General features: G+C 44.7%; 1 protein-coding gene across 2 annotated transcripts in view; it reads right to left on the reverse strand.

Annotated features, from left to right (window-relative positions):
* Positions 1 to 5,300, reverse strand: part of Uaca (uveal autoantigen with coiled-coil domains and ankyrin repeats) — an 88,186-nt gene extending 82,886 nt beyond the window's left edge. For both annotated transcript variants that reach the window (XM_076925443.1, XM_076925442.1), the window contains exon 1: positions 5,092 to 5,300. In XM_076925443.1, coding sequence (XP_076781558.1) covers positions 5,092 to 5,175 — 84 coding nt within the window. In that variant the 5' untranslated portion in view covers positions 5,176 to 5,300. The remainder of the gene's footprint in view (positions 1 to 5,091) is intronic.
* Between the last annotated feature and the right edge of the window lie 18,335 nt (positions 5,301 to 23,635).

Genomic DNA, 23,635 nt, shown 5'->3' on the forward strand with positions numbered 1-23,635 from the left:
TCTTCATTTGTAACCTCACTTCCAGGGCCACAAGGAAATAATAACACAGAGAAAACAATAAGAAGCCATCTAAACAAAGCATTAATTAAGGTAAACATTTTTAATTAAAGGGTGGGTTCTTCAGTGACAATGAGGAAATTGTACTTAGTAACCTATCCTGAGTTTAGAATAAGCGGATAAGCAGAACAATTTGCCATCTTAACTATTCACACTATGCCAAAGTCACTCAGCATTAACATTAGCAGAACATTCAAATCCCAGGGCCTAATGCACGAAGCCTTCATTCTCAGAACCACAACTAAGACAAATACCTATTTAAACCTTTCTGCTTTCTAAATTAGGAGCTAATATCCCTGGTTGAGGGGAAAAAAAAAAAAGTAGAGTTTGGGTTTTTTGCTTTTTTTTTTTTTTTTTTTTTTTTTTTTTGTTTTTTTCAGTGGCTCTATTTGTAACGTTAATGCTTTAGAAACATCTGGGGGGGGTGGGTATTGACTGAGACTGGTAAGATTTTTCAGAAGAGGTACAGTTGACTTATAAAATCCACAGTTCTATGCAACAAGCAGTCCAGAGAAAGAACAGCAAAAGGAGGTTAGGAGGTTTACAGTCAAGAACTTAATAAACAGGGCTGCAATTCAGCAGCTAAGAGCACTTGATGCTCTTACAGAAGATCCAAGGTGGAATCTTGGCATATATAAATATAAATATAAATATAAATATAAATATAAATATAAATATAAATATAAATATATATACACACATATATATACACACTTATATATCTACAGACACTACACCCACAAGCACAGACAACACCACACACACACACACACACACACACACACACACACACGACTCATACACATATGAGTAATTTTTTAAAGAGCTTAATAAGTTACCACACTGAGGATAGGAGAGATTTGAAGGAGATAGCTCTGCCAAAAGCTGCTTACAGTATGTTCGCAGCCCCTCCACTCCATCTACAAATACAGTCCCTTAAATTTATTGCTTAAATGTCCCAATCTGAACTCCCTGAGAGTGAGCAAGCCTATTCTCACTGTCCATCATATAACTGATATAGATCTGATGTAGTATCGCCAGTCATTTAATGACCCCGCTGGGAAGGAGTCTGAAGCTCTAATTTAGTAATTAAGAATAAATGTGTAGTTCCAGGGGATCTGACACCCTCACACAGACATATATGCAGGCAAAATGCCAATACATGTAATATAAAAATAAGTAAGTCATTTAAAAAAAAAAAGAAGAAAAGAGAGAGAGAATGAGAAAGGCATGGTGGCTCATACCTGTTAATTCAACATTTGGGAGGCTGAAGCAGGGGGACTGCCATGAATTTGAAGCCAGCCTAGACTATATAATGAGTTCCAGGCCAGCCTGAGATATCAAGTGAGACCTCATCTCAAAACAGATATAACACAGAGCTTTCCAAGTTTATTGTTAATTGATACGACTATTTCCAAACTTGAACAGTAGACAATCAACCGACCAGTTCCAACTGCCTGTACCACTGTGTACGGTGTACCACTGTGAGGCGCACTTACTTCTTCTATATATACACAAACATCCTAGTCACTGAGCTCAAACCCCTGGGCTCTGATCTAAGCAGCTGCTGTTGAGAAGAATATCTAAACCCACTTCTCCTACATGTAGCTGTCGCTTGGCAGGGAATGACGCTGTGTACTGCACACCATCTTCAAATCCTCACACATCTACAGCTTCAGACGGTTGCTCAGCCGGTTACACTGAGATCTAAGCAGAGATCTAAGCAGAGACGGCTACAGGAAAAAACATATCAAAGCTGCTCAGAGTAAACTATGATCACTGCCACGGAAGTTAAATGAACGTTTTAAAACTCACATTAAGAGATTCAGAACTTGGAAGGGGGCAGGGGGAGGAAAGAGAGCCAGGCTGGAAACCCTCTTAAATTACAAGGAATAAATGTTTAAAAATAAAACCGAGCCAGTCCGGGCGGGGTGGCACATGCGTCTAATCCCAGGGCTGGGGAGACAGAGGCAGGCAGTGGGTCTATGAAGACAGCCTGGTCTACATGGTGTGTTCTGGGCTAGCCAGGGCTGCATAGTGAGATCCTGCCTAAATAAAGAAATGTAATGAAACTAAGAACTACAAAAAGCACACTAAGAAATTTGGAAGGGTTGTGTTCAATACTGCCACTTAAGACCTTTATAAAGTCATAAAGCACCGGGCAGTGGTGGCACACACCTTTAATCCCAGCACTTGGGAGGCAGAAGCAGGCGGATTTCTGAATTCGAGGCCAGCCTGGTCTACAAAGTAAGTTTCAGGACAGCCAGGGCTACACAGAGAAACCCTGTCTCGAAAAACCAAAAAAAAAAAAAAAAAAAAAGTCATAAAGCCAAAGGTTAAAGGTTAAATTGTATCACAGCAAACACTGTCAGCATAAGGAATGCTATGACCATGAAGAATCACTGCAAATAGCTAAGAACTAATTCTTAGATGCTGTGTGAAAGGCCTCAATTTCCTAGATATGAAGTACATACACAAGTCAACTATGCACAGAAAGGTAAAAAGGACAAACTGTTCCTTGCAAAAGATGCGGGAGGTGCCGGGTGGTGCTGGTGCACGCCTTTAATCCCAGCACTTGGGAAGCAGAGGAATTTCTGAGTTCGAGGCCAGCCTGGTCTACAGAGTGAGTTCCAGGACAGCCAGGACTACACAGACAAACTCTGTCTCGAAAAACCAATAAACAAACAAACAAACAAACAAACAAACACAGGAGGTTCAGGATACCAAAAGAGAATCAGTTCACTCACAAGGGAAACACAGATCTAAAGTGTCTGGAGGGTCTGTGAGACAACTCCGTGAGTAAAAGGGCTAGTCACCAAGCCTGACCTAAGTTTGATCTCCAGGATCCATAAGGAATGAGAGAGACTCCTGCTAGCTGTCCTTTGACCTCTACACACACACTCTGACACACATGTTCCCATACACAAGCAAACACACACACACACTAAATAAATATGATTTAAGAAAAAATGAAGTACCAGAACACACTGTATCTTACCTATCAGACACATGTGTTGAGAGAGAGGGGGGGGGAGGGAGAGAGTTAGTTTGTATCTGCTGGGATATGCTTCCTCTAGAAGGGCAGGAAGGCAAATAACCCCAGAGGCTTCCAAGGAAGGTGGAGCTGAAGGACACAGATGAGAGACTGACAGTCTGACAGACCACTGTAAATATTTTTGTTCCTGGCAGACATTAAATCCTGGATTTATTCAAAAAGATTGAAGGGAAAAAAGAGAGATAAAGAGAGAGGCCTGGTCAGAAACACACACACACACACACACACACACACACACACACACACACACACGACCAAATCAGAGATAGAGTTTCTGGGCTGTATAGGCTGAAAAGCTACAGGGTATGTTCTTCCTGTTCACCCACATTGCCCTGTTGGTGCTTGGCTGGTTTATCTAGCTCCTTTCATTTAAAAACCCCTACAAAATATATTCTGCACCTTAACAAACTGAGAAGTGTGTGTTGCTTCTGAGGGAACAGTTTTTGCACCACACATTTAACTGTTACGGCGACGTTATTTTAAGAAATGGCAGAACGCTCACTTTAGTGCATGCTGAAGACAAGCGCAAGACATGAAGAGACTCATGTATGTCAAGCCAACGTGCATACTAAAAACACCAGTAGCAGCTACAACCTCGGGGCTTCCTCCAAGTGGGAACACAAATCCTTGGTGCAAACCAACCAGGGGAAATGCAGCTGTAAGTCTAGAGAAAGGCAGATTTCTGCTAGGTACTGGGGAAGAAGCTGATCTGTAACCATGGCTACCCCTGATACACTACGCTTTTCGGCCAATTTTTTTTTTTTTTTTTTTTTTTTTTTTTTTTTTTTTTTTTAAGCCAAGCAAAAGAAAACCTTTTTCCCTGTGACTTTACAAAACATATTCAGTAGTGGTCAAACATCAAAGAGCAAGCCTGCCATCTTGGTTTTGAGTCACATTTTCATATAACCCAGATTGGACTCCAGCTCCCTACATAGCCCAGGCTGGCCTTGAATTCGTGATCCTCCTGCCTTCCCCCACCCAAATGCTGGGATTACAGACAAGCATCACCACACCCAAACTCCAAATTATTTTTCCTACTTTTTTTTTTTAAGTCTAGTTTCTCCAGTTTCCTTGAAGGCCAACTAAACTACTACAAAAGGTAATTTTTTAGAAAGACACCGATCTGAATTAATTCAAAACCAGGCACAAATGAATTTGTATTCTCATAAAAAGTTTATAACCTCTAGCTGAAATCTGTATAAAATTATAAAGGTTCGTTTTAATGACGAACATCGGGCAATTTGCACATTCCATTTCCTCTGTGTTTTGACTCGGGAAGATTTTTAAAATAGAACTTCCTTAATGACAGAATTTTGATGAGACGGCCATTCTAACCTGCCAAATTATCCAAGTTCCAACATCTGCAGTCAGGATGTTTCCCAAGATTTCTGTTCTCTCTGCCAACTTACAGAGAAGCCTTACAACTCCGCTCCTCTCCGCCCGCACACGGGGAACCAGGCTTCAGCTCAGCACCCATGTTCCGCACCCACCTGCCCCACAGGTGGGATTTATTCTGCCAACTGGACAATCACCTTCCCGACTTCGCCATCTCCAGGGTCAAACACAAGCGGGGCTTTGTCTGCATTCGAGATCCGTATTCTCTCTCGCCCAGCCTGGCTGAAAACCAGACTTGCCCTGTGACAGCCTCAGCGGAGGACACATAACGTCTCTCCCAACTCTGGCACGGCTGAAAGCCGCGGAGCCTGGTGGGTCCGGAGTCCGCACCGGCGGCACCGGGTGGAAGACGGGAGCCACCTGGCCCCGGTATCGCGGGCGCCGAGAGCAATGGGACAAGCGAAGAGCAGGATGGCACCACCGGAAGACAGAGAAGGGGTCCCCCCAGGAAAGGGGTGGGAATAGGGTACTCCACTAAAGGCCAGAGTGAGAAGGGGACACAGGACTTCTCCGAGAAGCTCAGATCTGCGGTGAGGGGCGCAACAGAGAAGGTCCCCGGGGTCCCCGCCTAAGGACCTGCTCACCGTGCTGACCACCGCGGTGGGCGAGGAGGGTGACGTGGGGCCGGGCGCGTCCTGCTTCCACAGTCGGGACTTGAGGCTCTTCATGGCCACGGCTCTCAAGGGTCCGGGTCCCCACCAAGTTGCGGGCTGCGAGCCGGAGTTGCAGACGCCCGGGAGCGCGCGGGGCCCGCCCCACCTGCCACCTGGGGCCCGGGGGGCCTCGCTCAACCCTGTCCCTCTGGCAACCAATCGGGCCCGTCGCCTGGCTGGGGTGGGGTCGGTTCTGGCCAATCGGAAATCGGGAAGGGGGCGGGACTTCCCTTTTAAACTTCATAACACTCTTCCTCTCCCCTCTGGAGGAAAAGTTGGGGAACTTCAGCTATGCAGCGCGTGGAGTTGTGCGGAGGCACAGCGCCGGCTCCTGGCCTGTGGTTCCTGCACACTTGGGTGGTCTAAGGTTAGAGAAATCCAGCCTAGACCGGTTCTTATCTCTCCAGGCTCTCCTCTTTCTCCCATTCGCGAGTCCTTTATAGGCTAAAATTATCTTCCTCCTTTCGGGTCCCAGCTTACCTACAGACAAACCAGCTCGCACTAGCAACTTCCCATCCAGAATCTTCATGAGAACACACGGACCCTAGGACCACAAGTCTCTCCGCCACACACATGGGGATCTCTGGGGCCAACAAGCCTGTAAGAAAAGGGAGCAGCTCTTCAGATGGACAGTTACCCGGTTAGGGGGCAGTGAGTGCAGTGCGGCTGGAGAGATAGCTTAGCAGTTATGAGCACTGGCTGTTCTTGTGGAGGACGGGATTCGATTCTCAAGACCCACATGGAAGCTCACAAAAGGCTTTATTCTCAGTCCCAGGAGAGGTGATGCTCTCTTCTGGCCTCCGTGGTTAAGTGTTAGTGTATCGCTGTGGAGGGAAAAAAGTGCCATGTCCTTTTTGTAGATACAACAGACATAAGTACCGAAGGCATTAGCTCATCTGACTCAGTAGTCTGAACCAAGGAAAACTATTTAAGGCTGAGATGAGGACACTGTCTGTCAAACAACTCCTAATCATGTCCTGTTAACAGGAAGCTTCAAAAATCTTCCCTGGAGTGAGATTTTCCTGGCAAAATGTTAATTCTCACATACATCAACAAGGAAAGACAAACAGCCCAAACTTCTCACAAAGACTCTTTTTGTCTCCAAGGGCAGTTAGTTCTTTCTTCAGCTTTCCCTTAGAGTGGCTCTAGGCTTTATTGTAAACATGAGAAAATCTTCAGAACTCTCCTGAAGATACAGTATTCAGAGACCATTAATCCTCAGCAGAAAGTCAGTAACAAAGAAAAAAAAAAACAAAACAGAGAAAATGGCTAAAGTTTCTCTTGGTTAGATTTAAGGAATCTTGACTCCCCTGTGAAGATCCACAGCTGGTCTGACTCAGCTGACTGTGATCCAGCTGTTTGTGGGAGGAGGGTTCCCCTCTGTCTTCACTGCTAACAGAGAAAGCCAGCATTATCTCACGCTGGACTTGTAGAGAAGCTTCCCGGCCATTGTTCCAGGTTCTACTTCTCACCTTGGCTATCACAGCAAGTGACTAACTGATGGCTCATCTCGGTTGTCAACTTGACACACCTGGGAAGAGATGACCTCAGTTGAAGAACTGCTCCCATCATCTTAGCATGTGAGCATGCCTGTGGGACATTTTCTTGATTCCTAGTTGACACAAGAGGGCCTGGGCTATGGTGGGCAGTGTTGTACCTAGGCAGGGAGGCCTGAGCTGTAGAAGATAGAAGCCAGTAAGCATCACTCCTCCATGGCCTCTGCTTCACTTTCTGCCTCCAGATTTGCCTTCAGTTTCTGCTGTGACTTCCCTCAAAGATGAACAATACCATGTAAGCCAAATAAACCCTTTCTTCCCCAACTTGTTTTGCAACAGGAAGCAAACTTAAAACCCAACTATCACCAAAAAGGCTTACACGATAAACCTCCTTTGCTTGAAACTCCTCAGGTAGAATCTCAGGGTGGTAGTGTATGTTTGTAAACCAGCATTTAGGGTGGTGTATTAGTTACATTTTTATTGTTGATAAAGCATCAAACCAAAGTGACTTACAGAAGAGTTTATTGGGGAATTAGGGTTCCAGAGGGTTAGAGTCCGTGATGGTGTAGCAGAGACAGCAGGCAGACAACTATGTCTTGAACAGCAACTGAGAATTCCCATGTTGAATCACAAACTGGAAACAAAAGAGCTAACTTAAAATAGCCAGAGTCTTTCAAAACCTCAAAGCATGGCCACAATGACATGCTTCCTCTAGCAAGACCATGTCTCTTCATCCTCCCCAAACTGACCAAAATGGGGACCAATATTCAAACTGTCTCAGAATGACTAAGGCTGAAGAATTGTGAGCTCAAGGCCAGGCACATGGCAAGACACTGATGAAGGAGGAATAGAAGGAGGAAGAGGAGAAGGAGGAAGAAGAATAGAAGGAGGAGGAAGAGGAGTAACTGGGACAGGGGAGAGGGGAATTAGAAAATAGAGGAGAAGAAAGGAAAGAAAGACTAAGTGGAAACATACAAAGGGACTCTTTAGCAACTTGTGACTAAAAGCTAACTACTTTCTACCCAAGACTCTGGAGCACAGGCTGAGCTGTTTCTCCACCTAGCTTGTGAAGCAAACTACTCTGGGCCCGTTCTTCAGTTCATGGCTACCACTGTCCACATTGGCACAGAGACTTAGCAACCTTCTAAGAGTTCCTTCTCTGTCCACATTCACCCAACGAGATTCTGTTCTCCAAGAGTGGTTGGAAAGGTCCACAGGGCACAGGAGCGCCCTGAAGGGCTGTACCCCCATCCACAGGCGCCTGTCACATAATCAGTATATGCAGTTTGTCACAATCCAGGGACTTGTGCATGCTTAAGTATTAGTTTGTTAGCTTGTTTGTTTGTTTTGAGACCAGTTTGGATATGTAGGTCAGGCTGGCCTACCTATCAGAGGACTCACAGACTTCCTTCCCCTGTCTCCTGAAGGCTGGGATTACAGGCATGCACCACCACACCCAGCTCATTTGTGCTATGCTTCAATTAAAAGGTGATTTTGAAGAATAAGCTGGAGTCTTTCCCAAGTGTGTTTCCCTAACTTCCCTGATGGCTCAACTGGAAGCAGTCTACCCCTCCCCCCTCCACACACACACACACACACACACACACACACACACACACACCACCCTTCTGAAGAAGCTCTGCGACTCTTAGATGTCATTATCATTAAAGTTCATCCCTTAACATAAGAGAATAACAACCTTTCTGGTTGGTTTTATTGTTGTTGTTGTTGTTGTTGTTGTTGTTGTTGTTGTTGTTGTTGTTTTTCGAGACAGGGTTTCTCTGTGTAGTCCTGGCTATCCTGGAACTCACTTTGTAGACCAAGCTGGCCTCGAACTCAGAAATCTGCCTGCCTCTGCCTCCCAAATGCTGGGATTAAAGGCATGTGCCACCACTGCCCGGCCAACGTTTCTGATATGTATTTTTGTGTGTTGTATGTAATATATGATTGGCGGGAAGTGTGTAGTATGTGGAGGCCAGAAGTCAGCCCTGGGTGTCTTTATTGGTCACTCTTGACCTTATTTTTCTCAAGGAAGGGTCTCTCACTGAACCTGAGGCTCAGTGGTTCAGCTAAACTAGCAAGCTCCTGGAATTTGCCCATCTCTATCTCCCAGAGCTGGGATTATAGCTCACAGCCTGTCTGGCTTTTTACATGGGGCCTGGGGATTTGAACTCTGCCTTCTGCTTAAGTAGCAAGTATTTGAGCCACCGAGTTGAGTCGTCTCGTTTCCTAGTCCTGAAGCCATATATTTGAACCTCCTAAAATGCTAGCATAGGGAATACACAATAAATACTTTGGAATGACTTGATCCGTGGTTTGTGCTTAGTGGAATGAATTACGGCTGTTCTTTCTGAGTTTCCATGTGCCCTTTAGTTGGGACTCTAATCAGATATGAACACAGGTGGAACAGTCTGGGGGCCGTGTTGCTGCTCAGACACTCAATACCTGTGTTCAGGCCCTGAGATGGGCACCCTGACCCTGTATTCTGGTCTTCTGACTGGATATTACACGTGTAACCTTCAGTTGCATGTCTCCCCTACATAATTTGCTGTCAAGTTAATTGTGGCCTTGCTCTCTGCTGGTGTCTCCTGGAGCATCCGAGTTATTGTAGCCTGGGTGACTGGTTTCTTTTTGTTTGTTACTGGGATAAAGCAAAGGAAACAGCCACGGCCACAAGTATAGTTTGCATCAGGTTCCGAAAATGTTGGGCAAGTTATTTTTATGAACTGTCTGCATGATGTCCCCATGGTGACTATGTCCAGTGGCCTTTTGGGATTTTTCCAGTCTAGGAACTTGAGAGCTGATGTCTGCTCGTTCCCATCTGAGCGCAACCAAGTAAAGAGCATTGTTTTGAATATGAAGTTTCCTGTGTTGATCTAGAAACATCCTGTGTGAAGTTGGGCCACCATTATCAGCGTTTAGCCAGACAGGCTTAGTACAGTTTGGTTCACTACTCTCACTCTTTAAAAAATTATTTTAATCCCAGCACTCGGGAGGCAGAGGCAGGAGGATCTCTGTGAGTTCAAGGCCAGCCTGGTCTACAGAGTGAGTTCAGGGAAAGCCAGAACTTAAACATATCCATATATATCTATGTATACATCTTCAGAAAAAAAACTTTTTGAAAAATTATTTCTTATTATACTAAACCTGCAGAAGCCAGCTTTAAGTTTTACCCTTTAACGATATATGTAAATAGAAAGGACAAAAATGTTTAGTTCTGTGAAGGTAAATATGCCTATGTATACAGATGCTCAAATAGGCCAGAAGATCAGATCTCCTGGAGGTGCAGTTACAGGCCGTTGTGAGCTGCCCGGCATGGATGCTGAGAACTGAACTTGGATCCTCTAGAAGAGCAAAGTCTTCTTAACCACAAAGCCATCTCTCCAGCCCCCTAGTGATGAACTTTTGAGTGTTTTAGTAGCCAAGTGATGGTGACTCATGCCTTTAATCCCAGCACTCAGGAGGCAGCCTGGTCTTCAGAGTGAATTCTAGAAATTCTTGCAACACAGAAAAAAATCATGTCTTGAAAAACAAGTCCTAAGCCAGCCTGGTCTTCAGAGTGAATTCTAGAAATTCTTGCAACACAGAAAAAATCATGTCTTGAAAAACAACAACAAAAGGTGTTTTAGAATGCTACAATACACACACTGGTGGTTGGTGTAAGAGTGTGTAGGAGTGTGTGTGTGTGTGTGTGTGTGTGTGTACATAAAGAACAAGCTAACAAAGATGTCTCAGCACTACAATGGACGTCCACTGCCTTAGTGTCCTATTTCTTTGACTTTCTATGAAGAAACGTGTGCAGGAGACAAGGGCACAGAGCTATACTACATAGCTCGGTTGGGTGTCTACTTTCTAAATGGTATAGCAGGGTTGCAGATGTGACCCATGGTCAGAGAGGGAAACAGAAGATAAGCCTACAGAGAGAGAAGAGCCCAAGGTTGGATGCCCATCGCCTTGAATGGGCAAGAGTGAGAAACAGAATCAGGTAGGGGATACCCAGGGGACCTGCTGAAGCAGGGAAGAGCATGTAGATCAAAGAGGCCCAGATGGTATCTGATGATAAAGATGGCTTCTCAGGAGGTGGAGCATAAACAATAAACATAGTGAACCTAACCACCAAACCCCAAATGGTCCCTCTCCAAATAGGACTGTTGCCTCCCAAGCAAGCCTCAGGAGTCGCATGCCTGGTGACTTCTCAGGGATCCTGTCTAAGGGATGCAGTCAACAGTCCCATGGAGAGGCCAGGACATCAATCTTCCTCTCCTAGTTCTGATGACAAGGTAGATAGCTGGCAAACCGTCCAGCCATGGGGTCATAAAAAAGGAAACCTCGATCCAGAACCCAGCCCCAAAATGAGAGCCCCAAGACAGTTCTCACCCCCTCCTCCCTTGCCATACTAAAAACTAAAATGCATTGTCTAAGTGAGCTTTACAAACATAAACAGCTCATCTTTGGTCCTAATTGTAAAGCCATCCAGTGACTCCATATAACCTTCGGTGATGTGTTTATAAAAAAATAAAGAGATAAAGAGAATATGTTCTATGGAGGTGTGTGGTGAGGTGTGGGGGAAGGGGATGTCTCAGAGGGCCCATGCCAAGGCATCTCTTCCCCCTGAGGGACCAGCCACACAAAGGTTTAGTTTAGAATAGAGTTTATTCAGGGCATGGGGAGGGGAGTTAAGAGGGTAGTAGAGGCAGAGAGAGAAGAGAGAGACAGAGAGAGAGACAGAGAGACAGAGAGACACAGAGAGAGAGAGAGAAGTAGAGGGGGCCATGAGCACATGGAGTGGGGGGAGGGGATAAGAGGACAGAGGGATCAAGAGAGAGAGAGAGAGAGAGAGAGAGAGAGAGAGAGAGAGAGAGAAGGGAGCAAGCAGCCCTTTTTATAGTAGACCAGGCCTACCTGCCTGTTGCCAAATAACTGTGGGGGTGGAGTTTAGACAGAATGCTAACATTCCACACTCGCCTGAGTTTGCACTAAGACTTCTAGGTCTATCAATTCCCTCTTACAGAAACAACTTTTTAAAAAAATATCCACACATGAACAAGTTCATGAGAGAGCAGGTGTAGCATACGCAGGTGTGTGTGCCCATGGAAGCCACTGTCTAGAGAAAAAGTCCGTGAGCAACCGGAAACTCACCAAGTAGGCTGACCAGCAAGTCCCAGAGATCTACCTGTCTCTGCCTCCCTAATGCTGGGATTAGAGAAGTGGATAGCCTGCCTGGCTTTTTTTTTTTGTTGTTGTTGTTGTTGTTGTTGTTGTTATTAGACATAGATTCTAGAAACTGTACTCAGGTCCTTGTGAAGGTAAAGCAAACACCTAACCACTGGCACTGAGTATACTAAAACACACACACTGAGCCAATCTCTCTAGCCACAGAAACAGCTTCTCCCCTCTGCCCTGCGGAGGGTTCTTCCTGTTTAGCTTAACAATGGCTCCTGCTTGCCAGTTATCTCTCAGAACGGGCTGCTTTCTGTCTTCCTTGATGTTGCCTCTGATCCGTGTACACAGACAGCATGCCATTAGCTTCATTACGGAAAGACTGAGCTAAGAAGCTGGAGCGGTGGGGTGGGGGTGGGGTGTCACGGTCCAGATGGAAGCCAGATCCTCCCCACCCCCACCCCTGGTGCTGGTCTTATACCTGAAAGCAGCAGAGATACTGAAGGTTGTTTCATCGGATTCAGTAAGAAAAACCCAACTGGTTTCCATTGGGAAAGTTAACCTTTGTTGCTGGTCTTGTGTACATAGAGCTCCAGGAATCTGGTGGCTTTCCCTTTAATGAGATGAATGATGGGCCCCCGAGGCCAGGCTCAAGGCTGAAGCTTCTGATCACCCTTTCAAAGCAAGCTGATTTAACCCAGAGTGAAGATAACCCGCCAGGAATTCAGCTCAATCTAAGGAAAGATTTCTGGACCTCCAAGTTTTCTTATCTTAGCAGGGATATCAGGATAATCCTGGTGGGGAGCACTGTGTGATTACAGGAAAGGTTTTGGAATTTGAATTAAAAAGATAGCAAAGTCTACCTCTAAAGATCTTAAATTTACTCAGTCTGACTCTGTGTGTGTGTGTAATATATACGAATATATGAATATATGTAAATATATGAATATGTGTGTATATATATATATATATATATATATATATATATACACATATATATATATTCGTTTAGAGCTCCAAGGGACCTCTCAAAGTGCTGGTAGAGAGTCTTGACTGGATAATTAAACTACCAGCGCTTAATGTAGTCAATTCCATACCACACGTTGCTCTGTGTCTCAAAGAAAAACTCTATAGAAAGAATCAGCCAAGCTATGTCTGGGGGATGGCTCAGTCAGTGAAGGGGCTGCAGCCACGCCTGGCAACCTGTGCCTGACCCGTATGTGGGTGGAAGGAGAGAGTACACTATTTATTGCAAAGTTGTCCTCTGACCTCCACAAGAATACTGTGGCAGAAACATAGCCATATACATACACACATATACATGCACCACACACACACAAATAAATAAATACAAAGACAAGGAATATGCCAAACTAAAGATGCCACATCACACAGGAGATGAGGCAAAGGATCACAAGTTCAAGGCTAGCCTGGGCTACATAGCAAGGCACTATTAAAAACAACAATGAAAAAAAAAAGTCAAGTTCTCTCTCTCTCTCTCTCTCTCTCTCTCTCTCTCTCTCTCTCTAATTTGTTTTTTTTTGGTTTTTCGAGACAGGGTTTCTCTGTGTAGCCCTGGCTGTCCTGGAACTCACTCTGTAGACCAGGCTGGCCTCCAACTCAGAAATCCGCCTGCCTCTGCCTCCCAAGTGCTGGGATTAACAACGTGTGCCACCACTGCCCAGCTCAGAACTGCTGTTTAAAGCGTTCTTTATTCTGAGTTTTGTCTGCTGGAGTGCTTTTATGGTTTCATCATGATAAATTCTCATTATCACCTTTGTTTATGTAGTATAAATATTGACAAATATTCAAACATAATGAACTTGTTTACTCTTTTTTCTATTGCTGCTTTTAATTAGTGTTGTTACCACAAATGAATATATACAATAATAACCAATAAACTCAAACACCAACACACTCTGGACTTCAAAGAAGTTACAATTTCATTTCATCATGCTGGGAAGAAGTATGTATCTATTCGGCTCTATAAACTTCAAAAACACCCTTGGACTGACTAAACAGCAATTAAGAATCGTTCCTTTGAACTTCAGAAGGGTGGAGCCATGCATTTACCTAAGATCAAGGCATAGCACTCTAAAGCTAACTAAAAGCTGTCCCTCTCCTACTTCTGTCAGAGTACTGAGAGAGCAAGAGATGCCTGGAACCTGTCAGTTTTTTGGCCCATAACTCCTCAGTGACGAGTGTCAAGTCAAAAATGCAAACGAATCTAAGCCGCTTACACTCAGGTGGCCTGGCTCTTAGTAACAAATCAAACCCTAAATAGTGTCATTTTGGGAGATTCTCAAATGTGGACATCACCTGACAACAATGACGCTGCTCACACTGCCACATACCCCTTCCAACCAGAGAGCTCCCACCCAGCTTCAGGCTGGTTCAAGTCAGCATCTCCAACAAGCAGCTGACCACTGCCTGTTTTCAATGTTTTTTTTTAAATTCCATTTCGTTTTTACAATTGTTGACTAATATATGAACACAGTGTATACTCAAGGAGAGCGGAGGTATGTTTCTATATACGTGTGTGATGTTCATCTCTCTTCTCAAACACCTATTACTGATTTATGTAAAAATTGTAAATTATTTCTTCTGCTTCCCCCCAAAAAACAAAACAAAACAATAAGTTATTTATTCTATCTACTTATAACTTTTGTTGTTGTTGTTGTTGTTGTTGTTTTTGTTTTTGGAGACAGGGTTTCTCTGTGTAACCCTGGCTGTCCTGGAACTCACTCTGTAGACCAGGCTGGCCTCGAACTCAGAAATCCGCCTGCCTCTGCCTCCCAAGTGCTGGGATTAAAGGCGTGTGACACCACTGCCGGGCTACTTATAACTTAAGATCAACAGTTCACCTTTCTGCCTTCCCTTCTCCCCTAAATCAGATTTTCTCCCAAAAGAAATTGAGACTAGTAACACATTTCATTACCATGGTACTGGTAAAAATAAGGAGAAACAAAACATGGGAAGGGCAAGCATGTTCTATGTTAGACTACTGGGATTGTGGCTCTTGAGTTTGAAAGGTAATTTCAGATTCCTATTGAGCAAAACCACGCATGACAGCTCTTGCGTCACGTCACGAGTCAAAGACAGCAAGTCTTCAGCAGTTGTCCGTGCAGCACTCTGAAATAAATGCCATGCAGGAGTGGCTTTATTCGTAGGGCAGGGAGCAGTGTGAGAGGCAATCTCAGCTCTAAGAAATGTCTTTGTTGGGTTTCCATCCATTCCTACAGCAGTTACGGGTTGATCACAGCTGATGTGTAAGACACTGATAGAGACTCAACAGGAACCATTAAGCAAATAGGTGGATCGTGACCCTGGGTGGGTGGGAATGATGATGTTTTGAAGAGACTTAAACAGTCTCTTCAGCCATATTAGCTTGGGCTGATCACTGGGCAGCTGAGGAAGGCTATAAAAAGGGAGTTGAAGTATAAGTCTGAAACTCCTTGGTAAGGTGGTGTTGGAGACACAGATTTAGGATTCATGGACAGAACAGATGAGTGGGCCTTAATAGCATGGACGCAGGAGATGTATTTCACAGAAGAAGAAAGCCTAGGACTATGACGTAAGTAGTGCGATGTTCAGAAATCAAGCAGAGAGAAGGGACCAGCAAAAGAGCCCGGTGGGGAATGGCTAGAGAGAAGACCGGAGAGTGTAATGAGACAGTAGCCAAAAGAGGGTGGGTTTTCAAAGATCAAGGCTGACAGATACCTCTGAAAGGCGGAGAGTACAGGAAAGATGAGTGGCCAATAGGCTTCACACTACAGGTGTTACCAATGGCCTTGGTAAAAACAGTTCCCAAGAGTTGAGGGGAGTCGAGGTTGGTCAGAGTAGATCTTGGGGAGAATGGAAGGTTAGGGTAAGAGACAGTGGTATGGAGGGAGCAGGGAAACGTGAGAGTGTCTAGAGAGGGGTGGCTAATTTGCAGGAAGCTCTCCCGTAGGAGGTAGGAGCTATTACTTTTATGCAGCATGGAATGGGGACATAAAAGGGAAAGCTACAGGTACTGATGTGAACGGGATGGCAGACAGAAGCACCCATGAGCCACTATCATTATTGGGAACAGTGCTTAGGGAAGTTTGAAAAGAAATGGTGGTGAGGTTAGATGTTGAGAGGCAAGGATATTTCAGACTAAGAGCCTGCACTGGCTGGTCTTGTGTCAACTTGACACAAACTGGAGATATCACAGAGAAAGGAGCCTCCCTTGAGGAAATGCCTCCATGAGATCCAGTTGTAAGGCATTTTCTCAATTAGTGATCGAGGAGGGAGGGCCCCTTGTGGGTGGTGGCATCCCTGGGTTGGTAGTCTTGGGTTCTATAAGAGAGCAAGCCAGTAAGTAACATCCCTCCATGGCCTCTGCATCAGCTCCTGCTTCCTGACCTGCTTGAGTTCAAGTCCTGACTTCCTTTGGTGATGAACAGCAATGTGGAAGTGTAAGCTGAATAAACCCTTTCCTCCCCAACTTGCTTCTTGGTCATGATGTTTTGTTCAGGAATAGAAATCCTGACTAAGACAGAGCCCCTGAGTATCAGCAAGGTATGCCTGTTCTCAGAAATAGCTAGTGTTCTCCCTAAAGTGAAGATAATTTCTCAGCTGGTGTATTTCCAAGGGCAGCATATACCCAGCTCTCAACAGTCAAGCTACCAGGCCCACAGTTTATTTATGTTCAAAAGCTATCTGGAGACTGATCAAAACACTTGTGGCCAACATACTATATTCCACCCTTCTGTGCCCCTTACACTGCAAGCACTATAAGTAACATTTATTAACATAACACCTAGTGTCAAGCACTGTCCTAAATTCTTTACAAGCATTATTTGAATACTCCCAGCAACTAAGTGGGTAATGTATTCTATAATAATATCCCAGTTTTATTAAATGATGGACCTGAATCTTACACTGCTAAATTATATCAACATTAGAGTTGTCCAGGAGAAGGATGGAGAGTTAGCAATTACGAATCAGGCCATGCTCTTATGCACTGAGAATGTAAATGGGCGTCAAGCTGGAAGCTGTATTTGTGTCTCTAAATACTTTATATAATGTAAATACTTTATATAAAACTGGAAACCCAAGATGTAAATGAAACAATTTGCACATGTGCATGATATGCCCTAGAAAGCTATATTCAGACAAAAAGTCAGCCCCTGTTAAAAAAAAAAAAAAAAGGAAACTCTGACATCATCAATCCTGTTGAATGAAAGACTTGACCAGAGGTGTACTTGTAAGCTGTTTAACAACTGGCTTTTTGCAACTGGGTGGGAAGGGACCCTGACTCATATCAGCAGTTGCCAATTTGCAGGGTATAAATGCTTCCATCCTGGAGTTCAAGCTATCATGCGGCCTTAGCCATTTCACCAAAATTTTTGGAAACTTCTCTGTGAGGTAACTAACTCCAGCTCAGCACTAAAAAAGCCCAGGATGAGACCTGAGACCACAGGAATGTTTTCTGGGGTATCTAGTGAGGAGAAGAGGATGCATTTGGGATTATAGAACCACTTTCCCCCATCACACACCATGGACCAAGTTAATGAAACAGAAAAGGGACCCCAAGTACACATTATAGAGATTTGAATGTATCCCTGATATTAACGTGAGGAATAGGTATGCTAGGCAGTAGTATTTCAGTCCTGGTCTTTCCTTTGCACAAAGTACTGAAAGGACTCTGTGAGTGAGACAACTGAGCAAAGGTTCAGCATAGAGATTTTCAGAGTAATTGCTTCCTGTGTGGAACATGTGTGTGAATACGTACATGCATGCATGAATGATGTAAAGGTTCAGCATGGAGATTTTTCTGAGTGATTGCTTCCTGTGTGAAACGTGTATGTGCATGCATGTGCGTGTGCACATGAGTGTGCAAAAAGTTCAATATAGAGATTTTCAGAGTAATTGTTTTCTGTGTGAAACATATGTCTGTGTGCCTGTGCATGAGTGCATGTGAGCATGTGTGCTTGCATGTGTGTCTGTGTGTCTGTGTGTGTGTGCATGCAAAGGTTCAGCATATTTTCAGAGTGATTGTTTTCTGTGTGAAACGAATACATGCATGTGTGCATGTGTGTGTGTGTGTGTGTGTGTGTGTGTGTGTGTGTGTGTGTGACTTCGGGCCCATGTTCTTGAACAATAGCTAACACAGCTTCCCAGGGTAGGAGCCTGTCAATTTATCCAACCATGTAAGCCGCTGAGGTTTCTGTATAAAAACAATTCACTCAAAGAGACTCAGCTTAATTCCATCTAAACAAAGGATTCATTGACCTTCTAGCTCCTGGTTCAGGAGCAGTGATGCTTACCAGAGAGGAGCATTCGCAGAGGCACGGGTGACTGGGAGGTGAACCTTCAGAATGTGTCCTCCCTGTTTCCTCCACGATCATGTCGAAACAGGTAAGGCTTAGGTTCCGGGCTTAAAACAAACCTTTTAGATAGAGCTGAGTTTCCTTTGTAGATCTGTTCTCTAGAACTACTTCTTAATGTCAGCGACCCTGATGTAACATGGATATTACATCATCATCATCATCATCATCATCATCATCAGCAGCAGCAGCAGCAGCAGCAGCAGCAGCAGCAGCAGCAGCAGCAACAGCATCATTTATGTGTGTGTGTGGTGGAGGGAGAGCTGTACCACACCACAGCATATATGTGGAGGTCAGAGTACAACCAAAGAGAAGCTGGTTCTTTCCTTCCACCATGTGGACCTCAGGGATTGAACGTGAGGCTCCAGGCTTTCAGCATACTCCCTTACCTGCTCAGCTTCCTCATCAACCAAACCTACAATCTTTTGTCACTTAAGTTAAAAACCTAGTCAATAGTGTCTCCAAATCAAGATTCTAGATAAATATAATTTTTGAAAAAGTGACATTACAAGTAACATTCTTCAAAATAGAATTAGGCCATGTGAGAATTTATGACCAAAAATGTCTCCATGAGCTCACTAAATATTCACCGAATGCTTACTCTGAGCCAAACGCTGTTTGGAATACTTGAAATCCACCACTGTGCACTGAGCTCTTCTGTGTTCTCCATCCGGGCCACATCAGTGACACCCATAGAACTGACATGCCTTCTTCCGACCTGACACCTGAACACGTTCAGTAGAACACAAACAACAGCCCGTGCCGGTGCAACTGGAGCAGAATGAGCGTGGAGGAGGCAGCCCGAGAGGTGCCAGGTGTGGCAAGTGTGAAAAGTGTGCAGAGCCTGCCTAATAGGATGTGGTATGGGCTTAGGACTTGACTTGGCAGGTGTCAGGGCTTTGTAAAGGGGCGATGGTGACTAGATTAATGTGCTGGCTAGTTTTCTGTCGACTTGACACAAACTACAATCATTGTGGAAGAAGAAACCTCAATTGAGAAAATTCTCTACCAGACTGGCTTGTGGGCATTTGCTTGATTAAGGATTAATGAGAGAGGGTCCAGCCTACTTAGCACTGTGACATCTCTAGACATGTGGTCCTGAGTTGGATTAAGGGGGGAAAAAAGCAGTAGGCAGAGGGTTGGAGAGATAGCTGGCTCAGAGATTAAGAGCACTGACTGCTCGCTCTTCCAGAGGTCCTGAGTTCAATTCCCAGCCACCACATGGTGTCTCACAACTGTCTGTAACTCCCGTTCCAGAGGATCTGGCACACACACACACACACACACACACACACACAGAGGCAACACATCAATGCACATCGATGCATTGATTGTATCAGTGCACCCGAAAGTTTTGTTTTTTTGTTTTGTTTTTTTTTGTTTGTTTTGTTTTGTTTTTTTTTGTTGTTGTTTTTTAAAGCAGGCTGAGCAAGCCATGGGGAGAAAATTAGTAATCAGCATTTCTCCATAGTCTCTGCCTTAGTTCCTGATTCCAGGATCTTGTCCTTATTTCCTTCAGTGCTGCTGCTGCTGCTGCTGATGATGATGACGATGGCAATAGCTGTGACTTGGAACTATAAACTGAAATAAACATGTTCCTTCCCAAGGTGCTTTCGATTACAGTCTTTATCACAGCAAAAGAAACCTAAGACAACCGGGGTTACTACAGTAGAAGTGGTTAGATTCTGGATACACGAACCAGTTGAAGTTCCTAATGACTGATGGGATATAGAAGAGGCAAGTATAAATCTAATAAAATTAATTATAAATCCAATCAGCCTAAGTGGATGGGGAAGACTGTGGGTGGAACAAGTGGTAGAGAAGAGATGAAGTGACTGGACATCCGTATTTCCCATGTTTAGCAGTGAGTTGGCAGCATGTCTGTATGGCAGGCTAGATCTACTCATCCAGAGGCCATAGATCAACTCTGAGATGGATACATTTGGAGGTCATCAGCTTGTGGTTGGTGCAAGACGTCGTGGTTGTGAAGTTACCAATAAAAACAATGTGAATAAAGACACTAAGAAAAAGACAAGAAGCCTACAAAGGAGATGGAGAAATGAAAGAGGAGTGCCAAGAGGATGGGGGTCCTGGAAGCCACGAGGAGCTGGGCTCCTCCAACCAGGAAAGAGGTGTGGCCAACTGTGTCCACAAAGCTATCTGTGTGCTAGTTGAGGACTGACAACCAGAATAGCTTTGGGTGGATGGAGGTCGTTGTTCACCTGGACCACAAGCAAGTAGTGCTGGTGGTGTGGTGGATACAAAAGGCCAGCTATACTTAACTTTGAGAGGAAATTCTGGAAGGCCGGGGAACTGTATCAATGGGTGAGTTCTTTGAGGGATCCTACAGGCAAGGGGGCTGCGGAGGGCTGAGCAATGTTGATGGTGGAGTTTTTCCAAGACAGAAGATATTAGCAGAATGCCCTCAAGCGAATATTACGTGCATAGCTCCCTGTAAACACCTCCTTAGCAACCCAACTATATTCTTTACATATCTCTACCTAGGGTCTGGAGAGGAGGCTCAGAGGCCAAGAGCACTTAGCACCTTTATGGGGGTTTGGGGTTGGCTTCCCAGAGCTCATACCTGGCAACTTATAACTGCCTGTAATTTTAGCTCCAGGGAATCTGACACATGCTCTTTTGGCCTCAGGCACCTGCATGCATGTGGTGCACAGATGCAAACTCAGGCTCACAGTGCATGTGCACACACACACACACACACACACACACACTAAATGAATTAGCAAACATCTCCACTTGAATAAGCCCTGATAATATGTAAATTCTTCAAGAACAGAGATTTTGTTTTACTGAGTCTGATAGGCGAACCCAAAGCATTCATTTCCTACCACAGCTGAATAAACTGCCAAAAATTTAGTGACCGAAAATAACTCAACTCTATTAATCAGAAGTATCACATAGGTTCACCCAGCTGAATTTCAAGGTGTGAGAAAGTGTTCAGTTTTTCTCAGTGTCTGGGAGTAGGCTCATGTTCCTTGGCTTATGGTCCTTTCCATCTTTGAAAACCAGCTCAGGTCCTACCTCCCTCTGGTTCTGAACTCAAACATAAAGGTTCTTTGTTTCAAGGAAGTTCGATCAGATCCAGCCCACCTGATTATCTCTCCACATCTTAAATTTAGTCACATTTTTAAAAGGCTTTTTTTTTTTTTTCCGGTCATGCACGGTCACTTCTTCCTAGGTGGGTCACCAATCTGTCTAGCATATGCAATGACTGGATACATAAATATGTTTGGAACACAAATCCTATCTGGTTTTCATTATGACATTTACAAGTGTTTCCCTTTCTTTTACAGTTTTCACAGGAGGGAAGGGCATAAAGCCAGCATGCAATAAACATCAGTCAAGCAGCTGAAGACAAGCTTAGTCTTCCATGTGGACTGCTATAACAGAAATCGCTGTCAGCTCAGCAGACAATGCCTGAACCAGACGGGGCTCCCTCTCCCGGAAAAGTCTATCTTCCATGTCTTCCTCTATCTTTCACACATCTCTTCCCTCCAACACCATGAGTTCACACCAGGAGCTATATGAAACTGTCCACGACATCCCCAACAGAACAATGAATGTTTCGTTTTAAAAATAATTTTAGGGTCAGTGACTTGGCTCCAGGGGCAAAAGTGCTTGCCACTAAGCCTGACTACCTGAGTTCGATCCCCAAGGCCCAGATGATGGAAGGATAAAATTGATGGTCACAAGTTGTCCTCCTTCCCACTCATGCCTTGCACCAATAGATAAATGTAAAGACTTTAAAGATAAAATAATTCAATAAGATATATATATATAATTTGGAAATACAATCCATACATTGAAAAGCAAGTTGGCTTTAATAGTTTATTTCACTGGCTTTTGTATTGGGGTAGAAGGGGCTGTAATCTAACAGGAAGTCTCTGTGTGTGCCTTTTTAATTTTTTAGATTAAAAAACGGAATTGTTCCTCTAAAAGCTTTTCTGTGCCTTTCTTTCTACTTAGAAATATCAGCATTTCAACAGCTGCTTGGTGTGCCATTAAGGGAGCCACAGGAATGAATCAAACTTCATTAGAAGGGCCTTAGGATGGGAACATCCTAAGTTAGTGAGGCAGAGCGCACAAGGCTGGGCCTGGGTGTGGGCAAACAAATGGAGATGGAGAGTTGGCAGCCCAGAGATGTGTCACCAAAATGACTAGAAGGAACCACCCGGGAGGAATTAGGAAAAGCTCAGTTGCCAGAGGAGGGAATCCAAGCCCAGAAGAACAGGAGGAATGGGCACCCGGAGAGCTGCCCCGCCTGTCCTACCCTGAGGCATCCCGCTCTTCTTGGAGCACCTCCACTGAGACAGGTGTTTCCTCTGTCAGCTTTGAGCCTCTGCCGCACATTCCAAGGCCTTTGCTCACGTCCTCCTCCAGCTCCCTCCCTTGTTGTCTGAGCCTCTGCCTTTCTGAACACTCTCTCCTCCCCAAGCTCATGGGTCGCCTTGACTCTTGGGAGATCCTGATGCCTCCCTCCATCTTCACTCATTTTCTAGATTCCCCCCCTCCCCCCAAGGGTAGCTCCAGCTGGCATGATGATAGTCTACAATTAAGGTGTTTAAGCAATAGCTGGTCTCCGAGACCAAAGGTCTGAACTTCAAGAGGTGACAGAACTGCCCTCCCTTTGCAGGCTGCAGAAGAGACTCCTCCAAGGTCTCTCAGAGCTTATGTTCTTCCCCAGCCATCGTGTGCAGATGCAGGCATCTCTTGCCTCCAGCCTCTGCCGGGTCCCTCCTTGCCTGCCTTCCTCTGTAGATTTCCAAACAGTCACTTTTCTAAACACATCCACATGTCTCCTCACTAAGACACCAGTCAGAGTGAGCTATGAACTCACCCTACTCAAGTATGACCTCACCCTAACTAGTAACATCCATGATGACCCTGTTTCCACACAAGGGCACATTCACAGGTTCCAAGGCTTAGATCCAAACATATTTCTCTGTCTCTCTCTCTCTGTCTCTGTCTCTGTCTCTGTCTCTGTCTCTCTCTCTCTCTCTCTCTCTCTCTCTCTCTCTCTCTCTCCTGCGTGTTCATGTCTGTGTATGTGTGTATGAATATGTGTATGAGCCTGGTTATGGAGTCCAAATGATGACAACCTGTGTGTGGTTCCTCCGGAAGCTTTCACTTTGTTTCTTGAGAGCTAAGCTGTCAAACAAGGACCCCTAAGAATTATCCTGTCCCTGCCTCCCCTGTTCTGGGATTACAAACACACCTCTAGTAATACCTGGCTCTTGTTTTTAAAACATGGGCTCTCTGGGTGGTGGTGGCACACGCCTTTAATCCCAGCACTTGGGAGGCAGAGGCAGGCGGATTCCTGAGTTCAAGGCCAGCCTGGTCTACAGAGTGAGTTCCAGGACAGCCAGGGCTACACAGAGAAACCCTGTCTCGAAAAACCAAAAACCAAAAACCAAACCAAAACAAAACAAAAAAACAAAAACA

Source organism: Arvicanthis niloticus, chromosome 26, assembly GCF_011762505.2.
Source record: "Arvicanthis niloticus isolate mArvNil1 chromosome 26, mArvNil1.pat.X, whole genome shotgun sequence".
Lineage (NCBI taxonomy): Eukaryota > Metazoa > Chordata > Mammalia > Rodentia > Muridae > Arvicanthis > Arvicanthis niloticus.